This window comes from Citrus clementina, unplaced genomic scaffold (genome assembly GCF_000493195.1).
Source record: "Citrus clementina cultivar Clemenules unplaced genomic scaffold, Citrus_clementina_v1.0 scaffold_6, whole genome shotgun sequence".
NCBI classification, from domain to species: domain Eukaryota; kingdom Viridiplantae; phylum Streptophyta; class Magnoliopsida; order Sapindales; family Rutaceae; genus Citrus; species Citrus x clementina.
Genome location: NW_006262139.1, coordinates 183618 through 207679, shown reverse-complemented (window position 1 = coordinate 207679; position 24062 = coordinate 183618). Strand labels below are relative to the sequence as shown.

The 24062-nt window shown below is 43.3% G+C and overlaps 4 protein-coding genes and 1 long non-coding RNA gene across 5 annotated transcripts; 2 read left to right on the top strand and 3 right to left on the bottom strand.

Annotated features, from left to right (window-relative positions):
• Positions 1-3095: 3095 nt before the first annotated feature.
• Positions 3096-3842, top strand: LOC112097203. Its single transcript, XM_024181806.1, has one exon. It carries the CDS (start codon positions 3096-3098, stop codon positions 3840-3842), a length of 747 nt encoding a protein of 248 aa, XP_024037574.1.
• A 220-nt stretch (positions 3843-4062) lies between these two features.
• LOC112097202 (sentrin-specific protease 1-like) lies at positions 4063-4862 on the bottom strand. The gene is made up of 3 exons (XM_024181805.1): positions 4806-4862; positions 4579-4707; positions 4063-4461 (listed from the first exon to the last, which is right to left on the bottom strand). The coding sequence occupies exons 2-3, from the start codon at positions 4657-4659 to the stop codon at positions 4063-4065; spliced, it is 480 nt and encodes a 159-aa protein (XP_024037573.1). The 5' UTR covers positions 4660-4707; positions 4806-4862.
• A 474-nt stretch (positions 4863-5336) lies between these two features.
• Positions 5337-5865, bottom strand: LOC112097275. Its single transcript, XR_002904936.1, has 3 exons — positions 5760-5865; positions 5504-5674; positions 5337-5418 (listed from the first exon to the last, which is right to left on the bottom strand). It is a non-coding gene; the product is annotated as an uncharacterized LOC112097275 (long non-coding RNA).
• Positions 5866-6221: 356 nt separating this feature from the next.
• LOC112097201 lies at positions 6222-7248 on the bottom strand. The gene is made up of 2 exons (XM_024181804.1): positions 6490-7248; positions 6222-6404 (listed from the first exon to the last, which is right to left on the bottom strand). The coding sequence occupies exons 1-2, from the start codon at positions 7246-7248 to the stop codon at positions 6222-6224; spliced, it is 942 nt and encodes a 313-aa protein (XP_024037572.1).
• Positions 7249-14963: 7715 nt separating this feature from the next.
• Positions 14964-18071, top strand: LOC112097200. Its single transcript, XM_024181802.1, has 4 exons — positions 14964-15219; positions 15310-16166; positions 16338-17501; positions 17925-18071. Exons 1-4 carry the CDS (start codon positions 14964-14966, stop codon positions 18069-18071), a joined length of 2424 nt encoding a protein of 807 aa, XP_024037570.1.
• The last annotated feature ends 5991 nt before the right edge of the window (positions 18072-24062 follow it).

Below are 24062 nucleotides of genomic sequence, written 5' to 3'. Positions count from 1 at the left end.
AATACCTAATAATTAATTTATTATATATTACATTTTTTTTTATTAGTTGTCTTCTTTACTAGAAATCTTGTCATAATTTTTAAGCCGTTGATCAAAATAAAAAGTAACCTTTAATTATGTTAAATCATCAAAAGCTGGATTACATGAAATCATCCCCATTTTGATTTGTGAAGACTGAAGAGTAAAGCATGCAAGAGCAGGTAATTTTAAATGGCGTACGCGGAAACACGGCTTTACTGACCAAAACACCGCCACGTCAGTCCATGCGTTTCTGCCACTAAAGTCAAGCATGAGCAATTGGTTGGGTTATTTATCTTTTGCCATTTGATTATTCTATAAAATATTTTAAAATCATTTGATAAATAATCATTAATCAAATATTTAAATAATTTTTTATTTTATTTAATACACAATAATATATCTGGTATGTAATAATGTATACTTTAAATAATTTACATTTATTTGTAGTGATTATGACTAGCCAATACTAATTTATCATTACACATCTTTTAAATTCATTTTAATTTTTATTGATAGGGATAGGTTCGCCAATGAGATTTGTCTTCGAGTCGGAATCATCAAAGTCATCCAATTAATTTTGAGCGTACATAATCTTTTTGGAGTATTTTAATTTTGGGCGTACATAATCATCAAAGTCATCAAAGTCATCTTTTATTTCCTTTCTCTGGAGGGTCAAGAACCGACTTTGGATAAGAAGCTCAAATCTAGTACCGTTCAGTATATCATCGACATATATTTAATCAGCTGATTAAAATTCGGTGGGAAATTTACAAAAATAACCATTAATATTTTATTATTTTCGTAATTAACCCTCTCAACTTTTTTCTATCAACATTAGCCAAACACAAGCCTTTCTTCCCAAATTACCCTTCTTTACAGAACAAAACCAACATTGTTTCTCCCATCTCGCCAAACCAAAAGCAGCTTTTCATTCTTGAATCATAAGCCAACGGCGACCGCAAAAGACAACTGTAAAAGTGATATCCGATCATAATCTATCCAAATTCAACACAAATCGACGTCACTTACTGGTATGAATTATTTTCTGAACTTACTGAACTGAGTCCTGTCGCACCAAGCTTCGGGCGACAGGTTGCCTGTCGCACCCACTCTTGGAGATTTATTAAAATTGTATTATTTTAATTAGGACTGAAATAAAATATTTTTTTTTAATTTCAGGCTTAATGGATTCAGTTGTACTTGAATTGTGTTACGATGGTTGGTGGGAGACATTAGAGAATGGCTGTATGGAGTACGTGAATGGTAAAAATCGAGCTTTTTTGGTTGGAAAAAATTACATGTTTGATCAGTTATTGACAAGAGTATATGAGGTGTTAAAAATAAATCGTAATGACTATAGTATCACAATGAAGACAACTTTGAGGTCTAGTAACACATTATATCGTATATGTGCAATGCCCATGGATATATGTGATGATGAAATGGTGAGGGTTGTGTTGCATATGGCATCTGACGTAGCTAATTTTGGATGCATTCCTATATTCGTGACCACATCACCTCGAGTTCCGAGCGAAGGTATTGAGCCACATGTCGATACAGAAACTTCGTTTAGAGCAAATATGTCTGGCCCCGATAATGATGAAGAGGTGTTGCCAAGGACAATATCGCTGCAGCAATATTACTCTCCAATCCACGACAATTATGACAACATTGATGATAATGGCGTTACGTTACAGGATGTTGGAGCAACGGTATTTCCAATAACAACGTCGTTGGAGCAACAATATTCTCCGTATCACAACAATGATTTTCGGGACAATGATGATTTTCATAATGAGACAGAGGGGGATAATGTTTGTGCAGAACCTTCTAATAATACAAGGCGGGGCACTCGTTTCAATAATGATGGTGATGATGGAGGAGCCGGTCCTTCGAATGTTCCGTCGTTTCAGGATGAGGATGAGTGTGAAGACAATACTCCTATGAATAACAGAGGCAATAGACCTATTCCTTCTATGGTTCGATCGAGAAGGAGAATTGACCCCCTTACAAGTCTTGCTCCAACTTTACCTTCGAACATGGTTGCTCCAAGCTTTGTTAGCAGTTGTGACTCAGATGATATCAGCGTGGGTAAGCTATTTGCTGAGAAGAATGAGCTTATATTACAACTACGCAAGGTGGCCTTTAGAGATAAGTTTGATTTTAAGATTGCACGGTCTACTACGACACGTTTCGAGGCTCACTGTTGTTCAGAATCATGTAAATGGCGTATTCGAGCAACTAGAAGTTCGAACGAGCAACATGTTCCTTGGGTGGTGAAGAGAATTGATAATGTACACACTTGTCATAATGAGGTATTGGTTGATGGACGTCATCAACTAAGGAGCCGGGTTGTCGGTCATATTATCGCAGAAAAATATATTCAAGATAAAAAGATTTATACTCCCAATGACATAAGAGCAGATATGCAACAGGAATACGGTGTTCAGTTAACATACCAGCAGGCATATAGGGCGAGAGAAGTTGGTCTTGAAATAGTACGCGGCAACCCTGCAGAGTCATACAACTTGCTCCCTAAATACTCTCACGTACTAACTACAGCGAATGAGGGTACAGTCACTCACCTCGAGCAGGATGGAGATGGTAATTTCTTGTACTATTTTGTAGCACTCGGATCTTCCATCAAGGGGTTTATGCAGTACATTCGACCTGTCATTGCTGTAGATGGTACTCATCTGAAGGGATTATATCGTGGAAGCATGTTCGTGGCAACATGTCTTGATGGTAACAATCAATTGTATCCGTTAGCCATTGGGATCATGGATTCAGAAAATAATGATGCTTGGGAATGGTTTATGATGAAGTTACATGGAGTGATTGGTGATAGACCTGAGTTGGTAATTATCTCTGATCGATGCACTGCCATAAGGAGAGCCGTTCTTAAAGTATTTCACAATGCAACTCATGGCGTTTGTTTTTACCACGTCAAAGGTAACATTAAGTCACAATTTAGATTGTCCAAAGCTCTTTGGGATGAATTTGAGCCTGCCTTTATTAATGCAGCAAAAGCATATGGCCACGAGGAATTTAAGAGACAACTTGAAGGGTTGTGGATGATCCACTCGGGTGCGGCTGATTACCTAGAAAATAATGTCGGTACGTGTAATTGGGCAAGGTCTCAGTTTGAAGGTAGGAGGTACAGCATTCTTACCACCAACATCGCGGAGAGTGTTAATGCTTTCATGAGGGAACCTCGAAAATTTCCTGTTACTCATCTTGTTGATCACTTCAGGAAAACATTGCAGCAATGGTTTTATGATAGAAAAATTGTGGCTGAATCCATGACTACTCGGCTAACAACATGGGCGGATGAAATAGTCACTGAGAGGAGAACTATAGCTGAAAGAATGATAGTTCGGCCGGTGTCTCCGCATCGCTTTCAAGTTATAGGCGGTGGGCTTAAGGAAGGGTTGGTTGACTTGCAAAAGAGAACTTGCTCCTGCAGAGTGTTTCAGCTTGATCAGCTTGTGTGTGCTCATGCAATTGCGGCGTGTCTAACACACCGGGTGGATTTTATTAACCTTTGCTCGGACTTTTACACTACAGAATCGTTGGCGATGGCTTATGCACAACCAGTGGAGCCAGTTGGTGATGTGGCTGATTGGGAAGTTCCAGATGAAATTCAGGAGCTGCAGGTATACCCACCAGTTGAGGCACCGCCACCTGGACGTCGTAAAGAGCGCAGAATACCCTCGGCTGGCGAGGACGTTGACCGGCGAACTGTAAGATGCGGCCGGTGTCATGAACTTGGCCATAATCGTAAGCGATGTAAGAATCCTATTGCGTCGACTCGAAGTTAGTTGTATTTTGTGTGTTATTCGTTGGTTAAAACTATTATTGTTTTTGTGTTACGTTGGTTAAAACTGTTATTGTTTTTTGTATTTCGTTGGTTAAAATTGTTATTATTCATAAAACTTTATTTTATTTTAAAGTTCAAAATGTGAGGCATTAAAATTATATAAAATTAAGTGCGGAAATTAAAAAAAATGTAAATTTCAACATTGAAATTACTACATAGGTCTACAATATAATATCGTCATTAAATATATCAACCGCAATCTTCTTTCTAAAGTACTCGACATGACTAGCGTTAAACTCCAACCTAAGCCCGAACATTAAATACATCGTAACCATCAATACAAAAACACCGCAATCGCCAGTTCCAGGCTCTTGTTGTGGCGCGCTCTTAACTGCGATAACTTTCCACGGGTCTTCACTCCGCAACTCAGGTCGTATATTGTAGAAGCCAACATATTCCAACCAGCGAGGGAATATAACTTCAAGTGGCTTGAATTTCAACTTGTACCTTTTGTCGTCGCGAAATGTGAGTAATGAGTCATAAATCCAGACTTTATTTTTCCGAAAGTCAACTCGTGCTAGTACCCAATGCGCGCCGTCCAAGTTAACAGGGATGAGTAACTGCATATAAAAATTTAAAAACATGTTCGTTATATATGAAATTGAAATACAACAAAGAAAAAACAACTCCTCGAATATTTTTATTATAGAACATGTGAAATGTAATAAAATACATACCATATCGACATCCGTCATTGATTTTGACATTGTGTGCTGTCGCCCACACAGATAACTATTCAAGCGGTCGTCGAATACCATTGAATCGACTGCACAATTCCCGTTATTCCATAACTGATTCAAGAACACCTAGTACATAGATAACCAAGAAATGCATAAATTAATTAAACTTAAAGGCAATAATTAAAGAAATTAAATAGTATTTGTAAGTTTTGTCGGCACGTTACCCAAAAAAATGTGTCCGTATGTGTGACACGTTGGAGTAAGGCATTTGGATACTGCCGTTGTTTCCCGCTAATCAAGCGGAGATACTCGTGAATATGCTGTAGAGAAACAGAAATATTACGATTTAAAAAAAAATTATACACAAATACACAACAGTATACACCACGAGGAAAATATAAATACCTCATCGCCTAGCCATCCCATCGAAGCTGTCCCCAAAATTATTTGAAAGAATGACCGCGGGTGCTGGACGTTCCGGCGGACTCTGATATCACCAGTGAACCATCGATCAAACTCAGCAAACCAACTAGAGTCCTCCAATCCTCTCAGCGGATTTACATCCACACTCGTACTCATGTCAATCGCATGCTCCATGATTTGGGGTCGAGGTAACCTCCGGACGTTCTGTCCTCGCCTGACCGGAGGAATCATGTAAGGACTGTTATAAACATACGACGGTATGTACGCGCGGCCGAACTTACTAACGCCCGGAGGCACCTCTGTGAACACCTGCATGCTCTCCCCACTAACATCCCCGTAGAAACTAACCAATGACGTGGGCGTAGACAAATTTTCATTGCCCACGTCAGTATACACTCCATAGTCATCCGGGGCCTGTACAATCGCCAAAAAGAACATATTAAATAATTATCAAATTAAAAGTTAAACGAACATAATTATTTAATATAAATTAGCTTACCGCATACGAGCGTGCAGTGGGAGAATCCTTATTTGGACGTTTAGAAAATGTGTCGATGAAGCCAACAACGGTTTCTTTAAAATCTTTTAATTCTGACTTTATTTCATACACGTTACGATCAATCTTATCCAGCCGTCGTCGTACGTAATCATTAAACTGCTTTGTCCTCGACTAATACAAAAGAAAAAAATAAAACTTTAGAATAACAATAAAAAAATAATAACCAAAGTGAAAAATATCGTATATTATTTATAACCTCAGAATCCCGTGCGTCATCAGAGTTGTCTGTTTGCTGCTGGTCATCAACAGCCACCTCATCCTCAAAAGTGTCATGACGCTGCTCAAAAGCGTCATGACGCTGCTCAAAAGTGTCATGACGCTGCTCTGGTATTGGGTTTGGTATGTCGTCATGATCGTCATGCTCGTCCGATTGTCTTGTAACCGACGGCATCGCGTTGATTGAGGGTTGGTGCTGTATAAAGTATCATTTAAAATTACTAAATGAAAAGTCAAAAATTTCGATAAAAAATTTTTTTGTACTTACAGTATACCGACCTTATGAACCCAGTCTGGAATGCTTGGCAAGTAATCCTTCACAGAGAGCCAATATTTTCTGCTACTCTCCTTTGAATTTGGCTCAAGAGTTTGTAAAACATCCGTCTGCCATAAATTTAATTGAAAATTTTAAGTAAGTAAACCCAACTTAAATTTAGTAAAGTTAAAAAAATAAGTAATACATATTACTTACAAGACGAGATTCGTCGTTGAAGAACGAATAAACCTCCGCAAAGTTGATTCTCGAAGACGCCATAGGCTTCCATTGCAGAATGCGGGGAATCTTACTCTTCGTTTTGACGACCCATGTTGATGGTAACCCTCCGATTGCTTCATAAATCCAAGCCTACAACAACCAAAGTGAAAAATCAAATAAAACAACTATCAAATATTTAATACTATAAAACTTATTAATAAACAAAAAAAAGCACCTGCACCCCAGACGTAAATCCGTAAAGATTGTATTTTTCAATATTATGATCTGGATTTTTCAACCGAGTCTTCTTAAATTTCTCGTCTTTTTCGAACAGTGCATTGTCAAGACTCTCATAAATCATTTCCCACGACAATAGACCCCATGGACGCTTTCGGAAGTACTGAATATCATCAACTTGGTCAAGCCAATCGAAATTAATTTGACAGTGATTTTTTCTTGCATTTAGTACTCTGTCCGCAAAATAAAACATCGCAATCTTTAATGCGTCCATATCGTCTATTTCCTCGAAATTCAACTCCTTAAATACGGCATCAAATTGCTTCACATTAATCTTACGATGCACACCACCAAAATACGTATTCCGTAGCCTCTGCTCCATTTCATCATTTTTTTCATTGGTATCAACACCAAATGAAAGTCCAGTAACCAAGCACCATTCGACAATTGACAAGCGAATCAAATGCTTACCAATTTGAAACCATAACTGATCCTCACGGCTATCTTCTTCATGGGCCACTTGACGCAGTAAAAGATTATGCAAAATTACCCCACTAAATGGAAAACTTCGACACTCCAAGAAATGCCCAAATATATCCTTTTTGAACATACTCAACTGCCGGTTTGTTAATTTTTCCTCGATAGCTTTTACGACCGAAGATAACATACACATGCTCGAAATTCGACCAGGAAAGTGATCAGCATAACGAAAATACATCTTGCCTACTTCAATATCTGGTGATTCTGATTTCGCCATGTATCTGTAATATTTATAAAATTATTACATTATATTTACAGAAATAAAAAATTAACTCGTAAAAAAAAAAACTCTAATTTTTTGGTGCGACAGGCGCCTGTCGCTCCAAAAAACTCGTGCGACAGGCCCTGTCGCACCAATATCTGGTGCGTGAGGCTTGCTGTCGCACCAGATTTGGTGCGACCGCAGGCCGCGCATGGGCGCGCGCTGCTGCCCAGCGATGGGCGCCGGCGCGCGCCCTGCCCCCCTCCCTCCCCACCCCCAAAATTAAGCGCAATCACTCCAAAATCAAAAACAGTACTCCCAAACACCACCAACCACCACAAACATCATCACCACCATTATCAATCTCAAGCTATAACTATTATTATTCTAAAATCTCATTTTAAATTAATGAAAATAAGAAAAATGACTAACCTAGGTTTTGTTGAAGGTTGTGGATCGTAGATCGGATGCCGGTGAGAGATGGAGCCGCCGCCGACGGGGTTGATGTCGCCGCCGATGATGGGAGTTGGATCGGTTTGGGAGAGATGAGAGAAAGAGAGTGTTGGGGAAGAGATGAGGGAGGGGTATTTTGGACTCAAATGTTGTTTAATGGCTAATGTTGATAGAAATATTTTTGGGGGGTTAAGATGAAAAAAAGCAAAGTTTTTTTGGTTATTAGTGTAAATTTCCCAAATTCGGTATGAATTCATGACTAAATTTTGCCCTAATTAAAATGCTGGCACTGATTAGGACTCTTACATTGGAGACGGGATCCTAACTGTGCCCATTTTTTTTTTAATTTTCTAGTTTAATTAAAATGTTAAAAATAGAATTTATTCAAATTTTGGCAAAAAAACCCAATCCAGATGCTTTCTTTTATACTACCACAGCCCAATCCTTTTAATTTATTAATTTATTTTAATTCAAATACTAAATAAAAAAAAATAATTACGTTCGGAACATTTAGTATATTCTGAATAACTGAGACATTTCTTGTATTTTCATCGGTAGAGACTCGATATTTTTTTTTATCCTAATTAAAAAATTGATACAGAATTCGTTATCATTTTCTTGTTCCAATTAAATAATTGATAGGGATCGATAATAGCTAATAAGACGTTTTTATTGCCAATTTCCATTGATTTGCACTCCAATTTTAAGACTTCAAATTAACAAGTCAGTCAACCACAAGTTCATTTCATCTTATCAAAATATTATAATTAAGAATAATTTAATGGCTATACATAATTCAATAATCTAATGTACATGATTCACTGACTTTTGAGAAGGACAATTTACACTTATTTTATACAATACTTGATGCTGAATCATCCTTATCATGAGTCATAAGAAATTGAACAAAGTCTAGTTTGTGGTTGTGGTTTGTGAATGAAGAGTAAGAGCAAGCAAGAGAATGCAATGTGAAATTGTGTACACAGAAAACGAAGCTTTGCTTTTTAATAGACAATAAAAAAATCTTGCATGTAATATTATATAATTTTAATAATTTACATTTGTTTAATTGTAACTATGACTATCTAATACTAATTTATTATATATAAATCTATCTTTTGTATCAGCTATCATTAAATTAATTTTAATTTTTGCTGATAGTGAGAGGCAAACGCGTTTAATATTAACACTAACGCGCTAATGCATTTTTGCCACTAGAGAAGCACGAGTAATTTGATTTGTTTATTTATGATAGACGTCATTTATCATTTGATTATTATATAAAACATTTTATAAATGATTAGGCGGATTTAAGTATAGATAAATTAGTCGATCCTCTTAGGCTCATGTTTTAGATAGACCCTAATTTTTTAGTTATTTCTCTAAAATACTCTAATTAATAAATAAAAATTAATTACATAGGCAACTATTTTAGATATTTCTTTAACTAATAATTATTCTACAACTAAGATTTATTTATACAAATTCTATATTTGACAACTTTGATGATAAATAGCTATAAAAAGTTTGTGTTTAACTAATTGTCTATATATCATTGCATGAGATGACTAGCAATTCATAGAGACATTTTGCATTTTAACCAATTTACTTGATAGCAAAAATGATGCTGAGTAAATTTTACTATTAATTAAATTAAATTGAATTATATATAATTTGATCTCAAACTCTTGAGATGGATTGGGAAATGGAATCAAGAATAATTTGATAGTAACACCGGTTCCTTGTTTCTTTAAATTTAATTATGATTATTTATTTAATTATTTATCTTTTGTTTGGGTGAATTTATTTTAATTAGTATTGTTTAGGGATGGCAATGGATTGGATCTGATCCAAGATCCACGTAATCTAAATCCAATTGGATCGGATTTGGATCGGTTTAAAATGGATTTAGATCGGATTTGGATATCGATGTGCGGATCTAAAACGGATCTGGAGCAGATCTGGATCTATCTTAATATCTAAATCCATATCAATATTTATTCATCTTTTAATTTTATTTTATTTTAAAAGTTTCTTAACAATTGTAGAATTATAATGATAATAAATTTTATTCATAGCATATTAGTAGTATTTACTATGCATTTAAACTCTTAAAACTTAAAGGTTAGTTTTGTAAATTTAAAGGTCAACCAGCCCCAAAGCATGTACATGCAATATTCAAATTGCAAGCCAAGTAATATAACCTGACAATTTATTTTATTATATTGGCCAAATAATTTTTAAGAAATATAGTTATTCTTATGTTTAGTCAAATATGGTCATAATAAAAATAATAAAGGACTGAATATAAATCATATTTAATTTATATGTCATTATCTAATGTTGTAGGAATGAGGGTAGATGTATCGTGAATATTAGAATGATGAAGGAGACAATAGAATATTAGATTGACCTTCCTCCGCAATTACTTCTGAATAATATTTTATTATCTTTCTTATTTGTTATTTTGGTGTAAAAGTATAAGTTACAATATTTATTATATTTTTGAGAAAAATTATATAATTTATTTGTTATCAATACATTTTAGCCTTCAATTTTCAATCTAAAAAATTATTACTTTTTTATTACTGAATTTTAAAATTCATGACGGATATAGAGCAGATTTGGATTTTAATTTTTTTTCGGATTTGGAGCAGATATAGATATTTATTTCTTTTTTAGATCTGGATATGGAGCGAAAAATATGGATTCATGACGGATCTGGAGTAAATACGGATCTTGATTTTTATTATGGATTTGGATCTGGAGCAGAGTAGATCCAACCCATATCTGCCCCTTTGCCATCCCTAGTATTGTTTGAGATAAGGCATAATTCTTTTTATTTATTTTATTTAGTTTTTTAAAATAAATTATAAAAGATTATCATCTTTATCGTATTTTTATAAAAGCATAGTAAATTATGAAAAATGAAGAAGAAAAAAAAGTGCAGAAATTGAACAAAAGTCTAGTTTGTGGGCGTGGTTTGTGAATGAAGAGTGAAAAAGTGCACACAAAAACAGAGCTCTGCTGACCAAAACACCACCATGCACCAATAATTCAGCCAGCGACGACCAAAGTCCCACGACGTCAATCCACGCGTTTCCTCCGCTACTGCGAGGAAATTGCACCATTTATGCCACGAAAGTGGCGTAAGCACTAAGCCGTGATCTACTAATTCCAACAATACGACAATTCTCTAAGAAAAAGTCAGTCTAGCGACGACCAAAACACAACCACGAAGGCGCGTTTCTACCACTAGAAAAGCATGAGTAATTTGATTTTGATTATTGATCCTATAGATGTTAGTTATCATTTGATTATTATATAAAATATTTTATAATTAATTAATTAAATATTTATATAATCTATTTATTTTATTAAGATTAGTTTTAAGGATACACAAATTAAGCAGTCGGCTGAACTCCATTTTAGTTCTTTTTTCAATAACTCTAATTAATTTTTGAAAAAAAAGATGTAGTTTCTTAAAATATAAAGTTCATTGTCATAACTTCTCAATAATTCATCATCTCAACCATCTAAGTGCTATTATTCTAAATATTTTATTTAAAATTTATATTGTTCTTATTTATTTAATTTATAAAAGTTCTGCTCGAAATAAAAAAGATCTCTTCTTGATTTTTTTAAGGTTTTTTTTAAATTTATTTGGATGTTATTGATTATTGCTGAAATTCAAGCTAAAATTAAATATGGATGAATTTTGATATCTTTTCTATTTTATTTAAGTGTTAAAGTTTTTGAAGATAAGGAGTCTCTTGAAAAAAATTTACCTAAAGTCCTACAAACTCTAGTTAGAGCCAATCTTGATTTTATTTAGTAGGCAATAATATATCTCACAGGCACTATCTCTATAATAATGTATAATTTAAATAATTTACTTTGTTTATGATAATTATGAATGAATACCTAATAACTAATTTATTGTATATTTAATCTTTTATTAGTTGTCTTCTGTTTGGGAGGGATACTGTTTGGGATAAATGCGTCGAAGGGACCAGGAATGACGAGCAGATATCTGATGGCGGAGTTCTGCGAACCGGTGTGTTCCGTTAAAGCCTGGTGCGTGGAAGAACAGGAACAGAAATATCCTGCTCGTCCACGATGTTGTCATCCGCGAGGCCAATTTCCTATAAGGGGCATAAGGCCATTCCGGCTAGAGATCGAGAGGCGAGGAGACCCGGTCGACGGCAGTTGGCAAGACGCGCTCTCCAGCACGAGAATCTAGGCACAACGGCCACACTTTCCCCAGAACCGCTACGTAACACGCAAGATCTCACAGAACCATGACAGCCACACTTTCCCCAGAACCGTGGCGTAACACGCAAGGTCTCACAGAGCCATGGCAGCCACGCTTTCCCCTGAACTGTGGCGTAACACGCAAGGTCTCACAGAGCCATGGCAGCCACGCTTTCCCCTGAACCGTGGCGTAACACGCCAATCAGGTTTTTTGCCCATAACGCAGCAGTGGGAGTCCGAGACCGTGTGGAAAAAGGCGGAAGACTGAGATTCAGAGGAAGCCTATAAAAAGGTAGCCAACGAAGGTAAAAGGGTTGGCATTCTAGAGATTAGAAGAGAAAAAACCTAAAAAGAAGAGAAAACCACAAAAAAACGCCATAAGACCTGTGGCAAGCTTTTCCCGAACCTTCATATCTGACTTGAGCGTCGGAGGGTTTGCGCCGGGAAAACAACCGGCGTACTCTGACTTGTCTGTGTACGCAGGGACCTCTGGAGAAGAAGCCTGGCGAGGAGACCTCCTGGTCGTGACGAAGTTGATCGAGCAGAGATCCTGATCGTAGAACGAGGGGAACCGGAATCTCGCATCAACATTTTGGCGCCGTCTGTGGGGACCCAGAGCAAAAAGCTTCTGTCGATAGCAAGAAGAGGGGTGGAGTAAGCGAAAGGCAATGGAGATAGGAGGAAGTAGCGCACAAGGGGGTGACATGAGACTTAACGATTCCGTGACGCTGAGGGAGGTAATCAGCGAAGCACGGGAAAAAGTCATGTTCGACCGGATGGAACGAATGGAAAAGCAGATGGAAACCTTGACAACCATCCTGCATGAGCTGCGGAACGAGCGAAGGGTAACCCAAGAGGGAAGGGTGAGAGGCGGTGGAGCGGCACCAGGTACCGATAGTGCGGAGAGAAGTCAAACCGCTGGGAGATTTGGTGGTGAGAGAGGTAACGTACCTCTGCGGGGAGAATTTCATAGAGAAAGAGAGCAGTCCCCGGTAAGACAGACTTGTGACGGGGGCGACGGGGCGGTGAATGCAGAGGAAACAGAACTGAGGCAACACTTGCATGATGTAGAGCGAGAGCGGGATCAAGCTGCAGCACGTGACCCTGGTCGCGCAGGACAGCTGGAGGAGGAAGTGCGAAGGCTAGCGCAAATAATTGACGACATGCAAGGGAGGAACAGAGCCCCTGGTTGGAGGATAATGCTGGACGGGGAATCACCGCTCGCAGCAGAGATCATGAGGGCAGTTATTCCGAGAGATTTCCGCCTCCCCGACCTCAGATACTCGGGAAGAACTGACCCGCTGATGCACATAGAGCGCTTCAACGACATGACGGGGGTACAGGGATTATCTCCACCCCAAAGGTGCAGGGTGTTCCCACTATCCCTTGAGGGACGTGCACGAGAATGGTACAGGAAACTTCCTCGGGGCAGCATAAAAACCTTCGAGCAGATGTGCCTGGAATTCGCAGAGCAGTTTAGTGGGGCAATGTCACCGGAAGATGACATGATGGAGCTGAAGAGCATGAAACAGGGGGAGCAAGAAACCCTTCGGGAATTCATCAAGAGGTTTCATCGGGCTGTCCTCGACTTGGGAGCCTTCAACCACCCTCAGGCGTTAAGGGGACTGAAAGAAGGGGTGAAGATAGGAAGGCTGTGGTACAATTTGAGAAGCCCAGCTATTCAAACGTATGCAGCCGCATACGAACAGGCTAAAAGAGACATCGAGATTGAGGAGGAGAAGGCTGCACGGATCAAGACAGACCAGTTGGAAGGGTTAGGGAGGAAAGAGAAGAAAGCATTACCAACTAATGGGCCGATCAGGAGGAGGGACCACCAGATCTCCTGTAGTGGAGCAGGAGGTAGGGTAATTGCTTACCAGCCTCATCAGAGGCCGTCACAGTATCAGCGCAGCAGGGCGCCACCTCCTCGTTCCCCAGCTAGGGAGCCTTGGAGAAGACATGATTCGACATCCAGTGATCTTCATCAACATTCCCACGGAAGCAGGACGAGCAGACCAGAAGCACTCCCACCGCCCCCAACTCACAGTGGGGCAAACAGAGAAAGAGCAGTGCATCTGGTCGACCAGAACCAGGACTATGGGCGGTACACTCCCTTGAAGATGCCCCTGGATGAGGTGTACGAGGCCATAAAGGATCGGGGGCTGCTGCACCTCCCTACACCAATAACAAAGCTACCCAACAGGAGGGATAGAGGACGTTATTGTAAGTTCCACGGCACCCATGGCCATACCACAGCAGAGTGTAGAGATCTCAAGACCCAGGTCGAAGATTTGGTGAGAAATCGGTACCTGGACGAGTTTATGGATGGGACTTTCCCGATGGTGGCCACAACAGATGAAGGGGAGCAGAGTGATGGGATCTTGAGACACGAGCCGCCCGCAGTAAGGGTGATAGCTGGGGGCCCAACGTTGGCCGGAGACTCGAACAGATCGAGAAAAAATTATGCCAGATACGCCATGACCAGTAAAGAGATACTCTTCAACACCCCAGCAGCCAAACGAGCAAGGGTCAGGCAAGTGCCAATCATGTGGACGGATGAGGATGAGGAAGGGATTCTATACCCCCACGAGGATGCTTTAGTCATCAAGGCTACGGTCGCTAGCAAGAAGTTTGACCGGATACTGGTTGATACGGGGAGCTCAGTTGATGTGCTATTTAAGTCAACTTTGGAAGAGATGGGAATAGCCGACCGGAAGTTGGAATACACCAACACCTCCTTGAAGGGGTTCGGAGGAGGGAAGCTGGTCCCTCTGGGCGTGGTCGAACTGCCTATCACAATTGGGAGCCCCCCGACAGAAAGAACAATGATACTGGACTTCGTCGTAGTGGATGAGGAAGGTCCTTACCAGATGATCCTAGGTCGGCCATTTTTAAGGATGAGCAAAGCGGTGTTGTCCAACCATTATCTGGCTCTGAAGTACCGGGTGAATGAGGTAGTCGGAGTGGTACGAGGAGACCAGAGGATCGCAAGAAGCTGCTACTCCTCGGCAGCAAGGGAGGCGATGCAGATAACATCCCTCGATACCCGAGTGGAAAACAAGACTGGCAGACAAGAACCCGTAGAGGATCTGGAAACAGTAAGCATGGGACCAGAGAACCCGGGAAAGACGATCAGAATCGGGTCGAGACTTGAAGGAGAGCAAAAGCAGGAGTTGGTGAAATACTTACAGGCTCATGCCGACGTGTTTGCCTGGACACATGAGGACATGCCAGGGATTGACCCAGAGGTAGCATGTCATAGGCTGGCAATAAAGAAAGGTGCTCGGGCAGTAAGGCAGAAGAGGAGGTGCTTCAACCAGGAGAGGTATGAGGCTGTAAATGATGAGGTGGAGAAGCTTCTGAGAGCAGGGTTCATTCGGGAAGTCAATTACCCAGAGTGGATATCAAATGTGGTGTTGGTAAAGAAGGCAAACAGCAAGTGGAGGATGTGTGTGGATTTCACAGACCTCAATAAGGCGTGCCCAAAAGACAGCTTCCCTTTACCAAAGATCGATCAGCTAGTAGATTCAACGGCTGGACATGGTCTGCTTAGCTTCATGGACGCATTCTCGGGATACAACCAGATCCCCATGTACGAGCCAGATGAGGAGAGCACGGCTTTCATCACTAACCAAGGTCTGTTCTGTTACAGGGTGATGCCATTCGGTCTCAAGAATGCTGGGGCCACCTATCAAAGGCTGGTGAATAAAGTCTTTAAGCCCTTGATCGGGAAAACCATGGAGGTGTACGTGGACGACATGATCACCAAGTCCAAAATCCCGAAGGAACATGTCAGGCATCTCGAGGAGACGTTCGAGCTTTTGAGGAAGTATAAGATGAAGCTCAACCCGGAGAAGTGTGCTTTTGGGGTCGAGTCAGGGAAATTCCTGGGATTCATGGTGAGCCATAGGGGGATTGAAGCAAATCCCAAGAAGATCCAGGCGATTGTGCAAATGACGTCTCCTCGAAACCTGAAGGAGATGCAGAGCCTCACGGGGAGGTTGGCGGCGTTGAGCAGATTCATATCCAAGGCTACAGATAAGTGTCAGCCATTCTTTCAAGTGATAAGGAGGGGAAAGAAAACGGAATGGACCCCAGAATGCGAGGAAGCCTTCCGGAACTTGAAGCATTACTTGCAGCAAGCTCCGCTACTGTCCACACCGAAGGATGGGGACAAGTTGAATCTGTATTTGGCGGTATCTGATCGGGCCGCCAGTTCCGTTCTGGTGAGAGAGGAAGAAGGAATTCAGTATCCGATATACTACACCAGCAAGGCTCTGCTCGACGCTGAGACCAGATACCCAACGTTGGAGAAATGGGCACTGGCCCTTGTGGTTGCTGCTCGGAAGTTGAGGCCGTACTTTCAAGCATTCCCGGTCTCGGTAATAACCAACCAGCCATTGCGTCAAATTCTGCACAAGCCAGATGCCACTGGTCGGCTCGTCAAGTGGACTGTAGAGCTGAGCGAATTCGACATAGACTATAAACCCTGCGCGGCGATAAAGGCCCAGGCAATGGCCGATTTCGTAGCTGAGTTCGCGGAGCCCGAAGTATGCTTGGATCAGCAAGATGCAGATATAGGCAACGACGAAACTCAAGTATGGCAGATATCTGTGGATGGGTCATCAGGAGAGCGGGGTTCAGGAGCAGGGATTGTCCTGGAAGGCCCAGAGGGGGAGGAGATCTCTTATGCTGTAAAGTTGGAATTTCCAGCCACAAATAACCAGGCAGAATATGAAGCCTTGATAGCAGGTCTGGAATTGGCTAGGGCCGTGAAAGCAGACAGAGTTAAGATCAGAACTGATTCCCAGCTGGTTGTGAATCATGTCAGTGAGAGATTCCAACCAAGAGAGGAGAAGATGGAACAGTACCTAAGGATAGTCAGGCAGATGATGGGGAAGTTCGAAGCAGTGGAGGTGATACAAATCCCCAGGGAGCAGAATAGTCGAGCAGACATTTTGGCTAGGATGGCAGCCGTAGCCGACCCAAAAATGCCAAAGTCGGTCCCCCTAGAAGTGAAGTCTCGCCCGAGTATCGAGCAAAATTTGGGGGTGTTGCGGATAGAACAAAAAGGCTCGTGGAGGGACCCGATAGTTTCATACCTTAGAGACGGGGTCTTACCACCAGATAAGCTACGAGCTCGGAAGATTAGAGCTCAGGCCTCGAGATACACGATGATCGATGGGGTACTGTATCGGCGAGGATATACATTACCGTTCCTTCGGTGTTTGGACGATGACGACGCAGATTACGTGCTGAGGGAAGTACATGAAGGAATTTGCGGAAATCATTCTGGCGGGAGGTCCCTGGCCCACAAAGTTCTAAGGCAGGGATATTTCTGGCCGACGATGCACCAGGATGCGCAGAGGAAGACCAGGAGCTGTGCAAGCTGCCAGAGTTTTGCAAATTTCTCTAACCAACCACCAGAGAAGCTCACCTCCATGGCCTCCCCTTGGCCATTCGCCCAATGGGGAATTGATCTGATCGGCCCATTGCCAAAGGGACGAGGAGCAGCAACACATGCAATAGTTGCTATAGATTACTTCACGAAGTGGATAGAGGTAGAAGCCCTTAGCAGGATCACAGAGAAGAAAACAACAGACTTCGTGTGGAGAAACCTGGTCTGTCGATACGGGATCCCATATGCCTTGGTAACGGATAATGGCAGACAGTTCGATAATCACAGCTTCAGGGATTTCTGCCAGAACCTCGGGATAGAGCTGAAGTATTGTTCGCCTGCTCACCCTCAATCGAATGGACAAGTAGAAGCAGCCAACAAGACAGTCAAGAGGCTTCTGAAAACCAGGCTCGGAGCAAAAAAGGGTGCGTGGGTTGACGAGCTGTCAGGTGTGCTATGGGCATACAGAACAACCCACAAAACCGCAACTGGGGAGACACCGTTCGCTTTGGCCTTCGGACATGAAGCGGTCGTACCAGCTGAGGTAGGAACGACCACACACCGGACAGATTATTTCAATGAACAGGAGAACGACGAGCAGATGTGTTTGAATCTTGATCTGCTAATGGAGAGGAGGGAACAAGCAGCCGAGCGATCAGTCACTTACCAACAGAGGGTTGCTCGGTATTATAACCAGAAGGTGAACATACGGCAATTCAGGGTCGGAGACTGAGTACTGAGAAGAGTGAATCAGAGCACCAAAGATTCGACTCAAGGAGTTCTGGGACCGAATTGGGAAGGGCCGTATAGAGTCAAGCAGATAGCGGGGCCCGGAGCTTACAAGCTGGTTCGCGCGGACGGCCACGAAGTGAAACGCCCATGGAACGCAGCACACCTCCGAAAATACTTCCAGTAAGACTTGCTCACATTTTGAAGCAATTTCTGCTCATGCTGTTTATCTTTTATTTTTATGTTTTATGTCCGAACAATTTGATGTAAGTCAAATCCTGCCATTAATGGAACGTCGACGAATTTCATTCGCTTGAAGCCGAAAAAATCCTAAGGCATGCAAAGGCTCGCCAAGTCTCAGAGCCTGTCTTATGGCGAGACAGAAGCCAAGCATGCCGGGATCTGCTCGGCCACGAGAAGGCAGCAGAATCCAAATCGTTTAAAGAAAATCCTAAGGCATGCAAAGGCTCGCCAAAGTCTCAGAGCCTGTCTTATGGCGAGACAGAAGCCAAGCATGCCAGGATCTGCTCGGCCACGAGAAGGCAGCAGAATCCAAATCGTTTAAAGAAAATCCTAAGGCATGCAAAGGCTCGCCAAGTCTCAGAGCCTGTCTTATGGCGAGACAGAAGCCAAGCATGCCCGGATCTGCTCGGCCACGAGAAGGCAGCAGAATCCAAATCGTTTAAAGAAAATCCTAAGGCATGCAAAGGCTCGCCAAGTCTCAGAGCCTGTCTTATGGCGAGACAGAAGCCAAGCATGCCAGGATCTGCTCGGCCACGAGGAGGCAGCAGAATCCCAATCGATTACAGAAAATCCCAAGGCATGCAAAGGCTCGCCAAGTCTCAGAGCCTGTCTTATGACGAGACAGAAGCCAAGCATGCCAGGATCTGCTCGGCCACGAGGAGGCAGCAGAATCCCAATCGATTAAAGAAAATCCTAAGGCATGCAAAGGCTCGCCAAGTCTCAGAGCCTGTCTTATGACGAGACAGAAGCCAAGCATGCCAGGATCTGCTCGGCCACGAGAAGGCAGCAGAATCCAAATCGTTTAAAGAAAATCCTAAGGCATGCAAAGGCTCGCCAAGTCTCAGAGCCTGTCTTATGGCAAGACAGAAGCCAAGCATGCCGGGATCTGCTCGGCCACGAGAAGGCAGCAGAATCCAAATCGATTACAGAAAATCCCAAGGCATGCAAAGGCTCGCCAAGTCTCAGAGCCTGTCTTATGGCGAGACAGAAGCCAAGCATGCCAGGATCTGCTCGGCCACGAGAAGGCAGCAGAATCCAAATCGTTTAAAGAAAATCCCAAGGCATGCAAAGGCTCGCCAAGTCTCAGAGCCTGTCTTATGGCGAGACAGAAGCCAAGCATGCCGGGATCTGCTCGGCCACGAGAAGGCAGCAGAATCCAAATCGATTACAGAAAATCCCAAGGCATGCAAAGGCTCGCCAAGTCTCAGAGCCTGTCTTATGGCGAGACAGAAGCCAAGCATGCCGGGATCTGCTAGGCCACGAGAAGGCAGCAGAATCCAAATCGATTACAGAAAATCTCAAGGCATGCAAAGGCTCGCCAAGTCTCAGAGCCTGTCTTATGGCGAGACAGAAGCCAAGCATGCCGGGATCTGCTCGGCCACGAGAAGACAGCAGAATCCAAATCGATTACAGAAAATCCCAAGGCATGCAAAGGCTCGCCAAGTCTCAGAGCCTGTCTTATGGCGAGACAGAAGCCAAGCATCCCACGATCTGCTCGACCACGAGATGGCGAGCAGAATCCCCAAGCATACCAGGATCTGCTCGACCACGAGAAGGCGAGCCGAATCCCAAGCATTGAAGAATCTTCGGAGGCATGTGGCAAAAACCATGAGCCAAGCCGGAGTCCGCTCGTCTAGACAGAGACGAGCAGATTCTCAAACAAAAATTAACTCATAATTACAACACAAGAAAGTAATCAAAAAATATCCTTATTAATTGGTTAATGATTAACATAGGGGATAATCTTCATGAACATTGTCCATTACAACAAAAGAAATATATCAAAAAGACGGCGGATCTGTGAGCCGAGCAGCATCGGTTGGCTGGACCTCCTCAGGTGCGGGGGGGGTATCGCCAGTTGCGTCCGGGGGGGTGCTCGCCTCGCCAACTTCAGCAGGGACTCCACGAGGAGGAGAGTTTTCCTCCTCAATCACGATCGGCTCCACCCCCTCGGCATCTTCCTTGGCCGCCTCCTCATCCATATGCCGAGCAACGCCAGCTGCAAGGTCATCCATCTTGAGGTCAGGGTATTGCTTCCCGAGGACGGCCATGATGCAACGATAGGAATGCCGGAGTCCCTGGTCGTACTGGTTGTCGGCCTCCCTCTCCAAGTTCTCGACCTGAGCTCGGTGGGAGTCACGGAGAGACTCGAGCTGAGCCTCATACATAGCCTTCTGCCTTTGCAGATCTTCCTTGACCTTGGTAAACTCCTCCTCGAGGGTAATGGCTTTTGCTTGAGCAAGTGATTCTTGCTCTATCAGCTTCAGATTCTCGAGATTCAGCTCCCCTGCTTTCTTCTCGGCAACGTCAGCTCTGTTCGTCGCCGATTGGATATCCTCCTTCATCTTCCGGTCGTAGCGGCCAACCTTAGCCTTGTAATAGGTGGTCATGCAGCTGAGGTGGAAAGCGCTATGCTGCATGGCCCCCACCAGCTCACCCAAGGTGCGGCCGTCAAAGGCCTCCAGGTCCCTCTTGCTCACGGATTTAGTTAACTCATTGAGGTAAGGGACCAGATGTTCTGCTCGGCTGTCCGGTAAGCGAGGTCGAGGCCCGACAGGAGGAGAAGAGGTAGCAGGATCTGTGGCTACTCCACTAGCTTCCCCGACTTCTACAGGAGCCGGAGGTAAAATCTTCAAGTGTGGGGCCTGCTGCACGATGTTGGCCCGCTTCGCGGTAGGGGCATCCTTACTCTCGTCCCTCTTCGTGGTCGGAGGTCGAGAACGTTTTCGGGTCAGAGCCCCAATCACAGCGTCCTCCATCCTATGGCCAGGAAGTATCAAGCGAGACTCGAGCAAGTTGTATGTGGATATCAGTTCCCGGCTCGAGCAGGAATTGACTAGCACAGCCTCAACCCGTTTGAGCGGGCCGGGTCGGAGTGGGAAATGAACGCCCCAAGAAACTACAACATAAACGGACACTTGGTTAGAAACAACCCAATAAAACAAGAACAATTATGGATACAAGACATCTGGAGCGAGCAGGCAACCTGGGACCGTGAAACGGGGTGGGACCCGATAATCCTTCCCGTCCATTTGTGCGACCTGACCCCAAGGACCCCCAGCAAAAAAGAACTTTCTCTTCCAATTCCCACCACCACCAGTAGGGAGGTCGGTTATAGGTTTCCTGCTCTTGGTGCTAGATTGGAAGTAGTACCAGCCGGCATCTTTGGGGCTGCTCTTTAGCTGGTACAGGTGCTTCACCTCATCAACCGTGGGCTCGCTCTGGCAACATCTGTCCCACAATATGAACAGACCAGAGAGCACTCTCCACCCGTTGGGATTCAGCTGACCAGGAGCTAGATTTAGCCCGTTAAGTATCCGGGCAAAGTAAGGTTGCAAGGGACACCTCAGCCCGTACTTAAAGCTGTCCAGATACAGGGTAACATATCCCCTAGGAGGCCGGCTGGGAGCATCCTTCTTTCCCGGGACCTTGAGAGGTATCTCGCCAGGAATGCTATACCTCAGCCGGAGGTCCTCGAGCTCATCAAACGTGGTCGTGCACGTCATGTAATCAATAGCATAATCCCGCGATAGGGCTCTACCTCCTATTGTGCTCCTCCCTTCTGGTCGCGGCGCCCCCGATGGGGACGCCTCACCAGAATCATCTCCTCGACCCTCACTCAAAGTATCCTCGGAGTCAGAAGATCCATCCTCACCATTACTCCCGCTTGTAGAGGTCGTTTGGGGAGACATGCTCCTAGCACTAGTCCTGACACTAGGCCTAACAGGCTCTAAGGGGACCTCGGGGTCAAAGGCGGGATTGGCGAGCAGACTAGGCAGGAAGTCCAACTCGTCGTCATCAACCTCAACGACCTTCTCTTTGCCTTTCGACATTCCCTAAACTCTAACCACAACACCACCAACTACTACCCAAACGAAAGAAAAAAGAAGTTATCTACAAACTATTCGAGACCGAGGAGAGAGAAGTAATACCTGAAGTACCGCTTCAATCGGAGAAAGGCAAGGGGGGGGCTTCGTGCCGGAACTTCTTTGCCGGAGAAACGGAGACGTAGACGGAGACAGAGTGAATGGTGAATATGCCGTTCGAGAGGATTTGGCTTTCCAAATGAGGACGGACTCTTGGGTTGCCAGCATATAACTACGCCGAATCCCGAGGATCTCGTAACCGTCGGTTTGAAATTCAAATGGAGGGGGGGATTTCTGCCACGTCACCACGTCCGCAATTAAATGCGACATGACTCCTGGCAGCCTTTTCCAATCCCACGCGGGCGAGTACTATCGAGTTTCTACTGCTGGTCCACTACATTACCCAACACCAGAAACTGGGGGACCGGTGTTTGGGAGGGATACTGTTTGGGATAAATGCGTCGAAGGGACCAGGAATGACGAGCAGATATCTGATGGCGGAGTTCTGCGAACCGGTGTGTTCCGTTAAAGCCTGGTGCGTGGAAGAACAGGAACAGAAATATCCTGCTCGTCCACGATGTTGTCATCCGCGAGGCCAATTTCCTATAAGGGGCATAAGGCCATTCCGGCTAGAGATCGAGAGGCGAGGATACCCGGTCGACGGCAGTTGGCAAGACGCGCTCTCCAGCACGAGAATCTAGGCACAACGGCCACACTTTCCCCAGAACCGCGACGTAACACGCAAGATCTCACAGAACCATGACAGCCACACTTTCCCCAGAACCGTGGCGTAACACGCAAGGTCTCACAGAACCATGACAGCCACACTTTCCCTAGAACCGTGGCGTAACACGCAAGGTCTCACAGAGCCATGGCAGCCACGCTTTCCCCTGAACCGTGGCGTAACACGCAAGGTCTCACAGAGCCATGGCAGCCACGCTTTCCCCTGAACCGTGGCGTAACACGCCAATCCGGTTTTTTGCCCATAACGCAGCAGTGGGAGTCCGAGACCGTGTGGAAAAATGCGGAAGACTGAGATTCAGAGGAAGCCTATAAAAAGGTAGCCAACGAAGGTAAAAGGGTTGGCATTCTGGAGATTAGAAGAGAAAAAACCTAAAAAGAAGAGAAAACCACAAAAAAACGCCATAAGACCTGTGGCAAGCTTTTCCCGAACCTTCATATCTGACTTGAGCGTCGGAGGGTTTGCGCCGGGAAAACAACCGGCGTACTCTGACTTGTCTGTGTACGCAGGGACCTCTGGAGAAGAAGCCTGGCGAGGAGACCTCCTGGTCGTGACGAAGTTGATCGAGCAGAGATCCTGATCGTAGAACGAGGGGAACCGGAATCTCGCATCAACATCTTCTTTACTAGAAATCTTGTCATAATTTTTAAGCCGTTGTTAAAAAAACAGAAAAAGAAAGTAACATTTAATTATGTTAAATCAACAAAAGTTAGATTACATGAAATCATCCGCATTTTGATTTGTGAAGACTGAAGAGTAAAGTTGGCAAGAGCGAGTAATGTGAAATGGCTTTACTGAGTACTGACCAAAACACCACCACGTCAATCCACGCGTTTCTGCTGCTAAAGTCAAGCATGAGTAATTGGTTGGGTTATTTATCTTTTAACATTTGGTTATTATATAAATTATTTTAAAATCATTTGATAAATAATCATTAATCAAATATTTAAATAGTTTTTTATTTTGGTTTAATACACAAAATATATCTGATATGTACCAATGTATACTTTAAATAATTTACATTTATTTATAGTGATTATGACTAGCCAATATTAATTTATCATTACACGTCTTTTAAATTCATTTTATTTTTATTGATAGGGATAGGTTCGCCAGTGAGATTTGTCTTTGAGTCGGAATCATC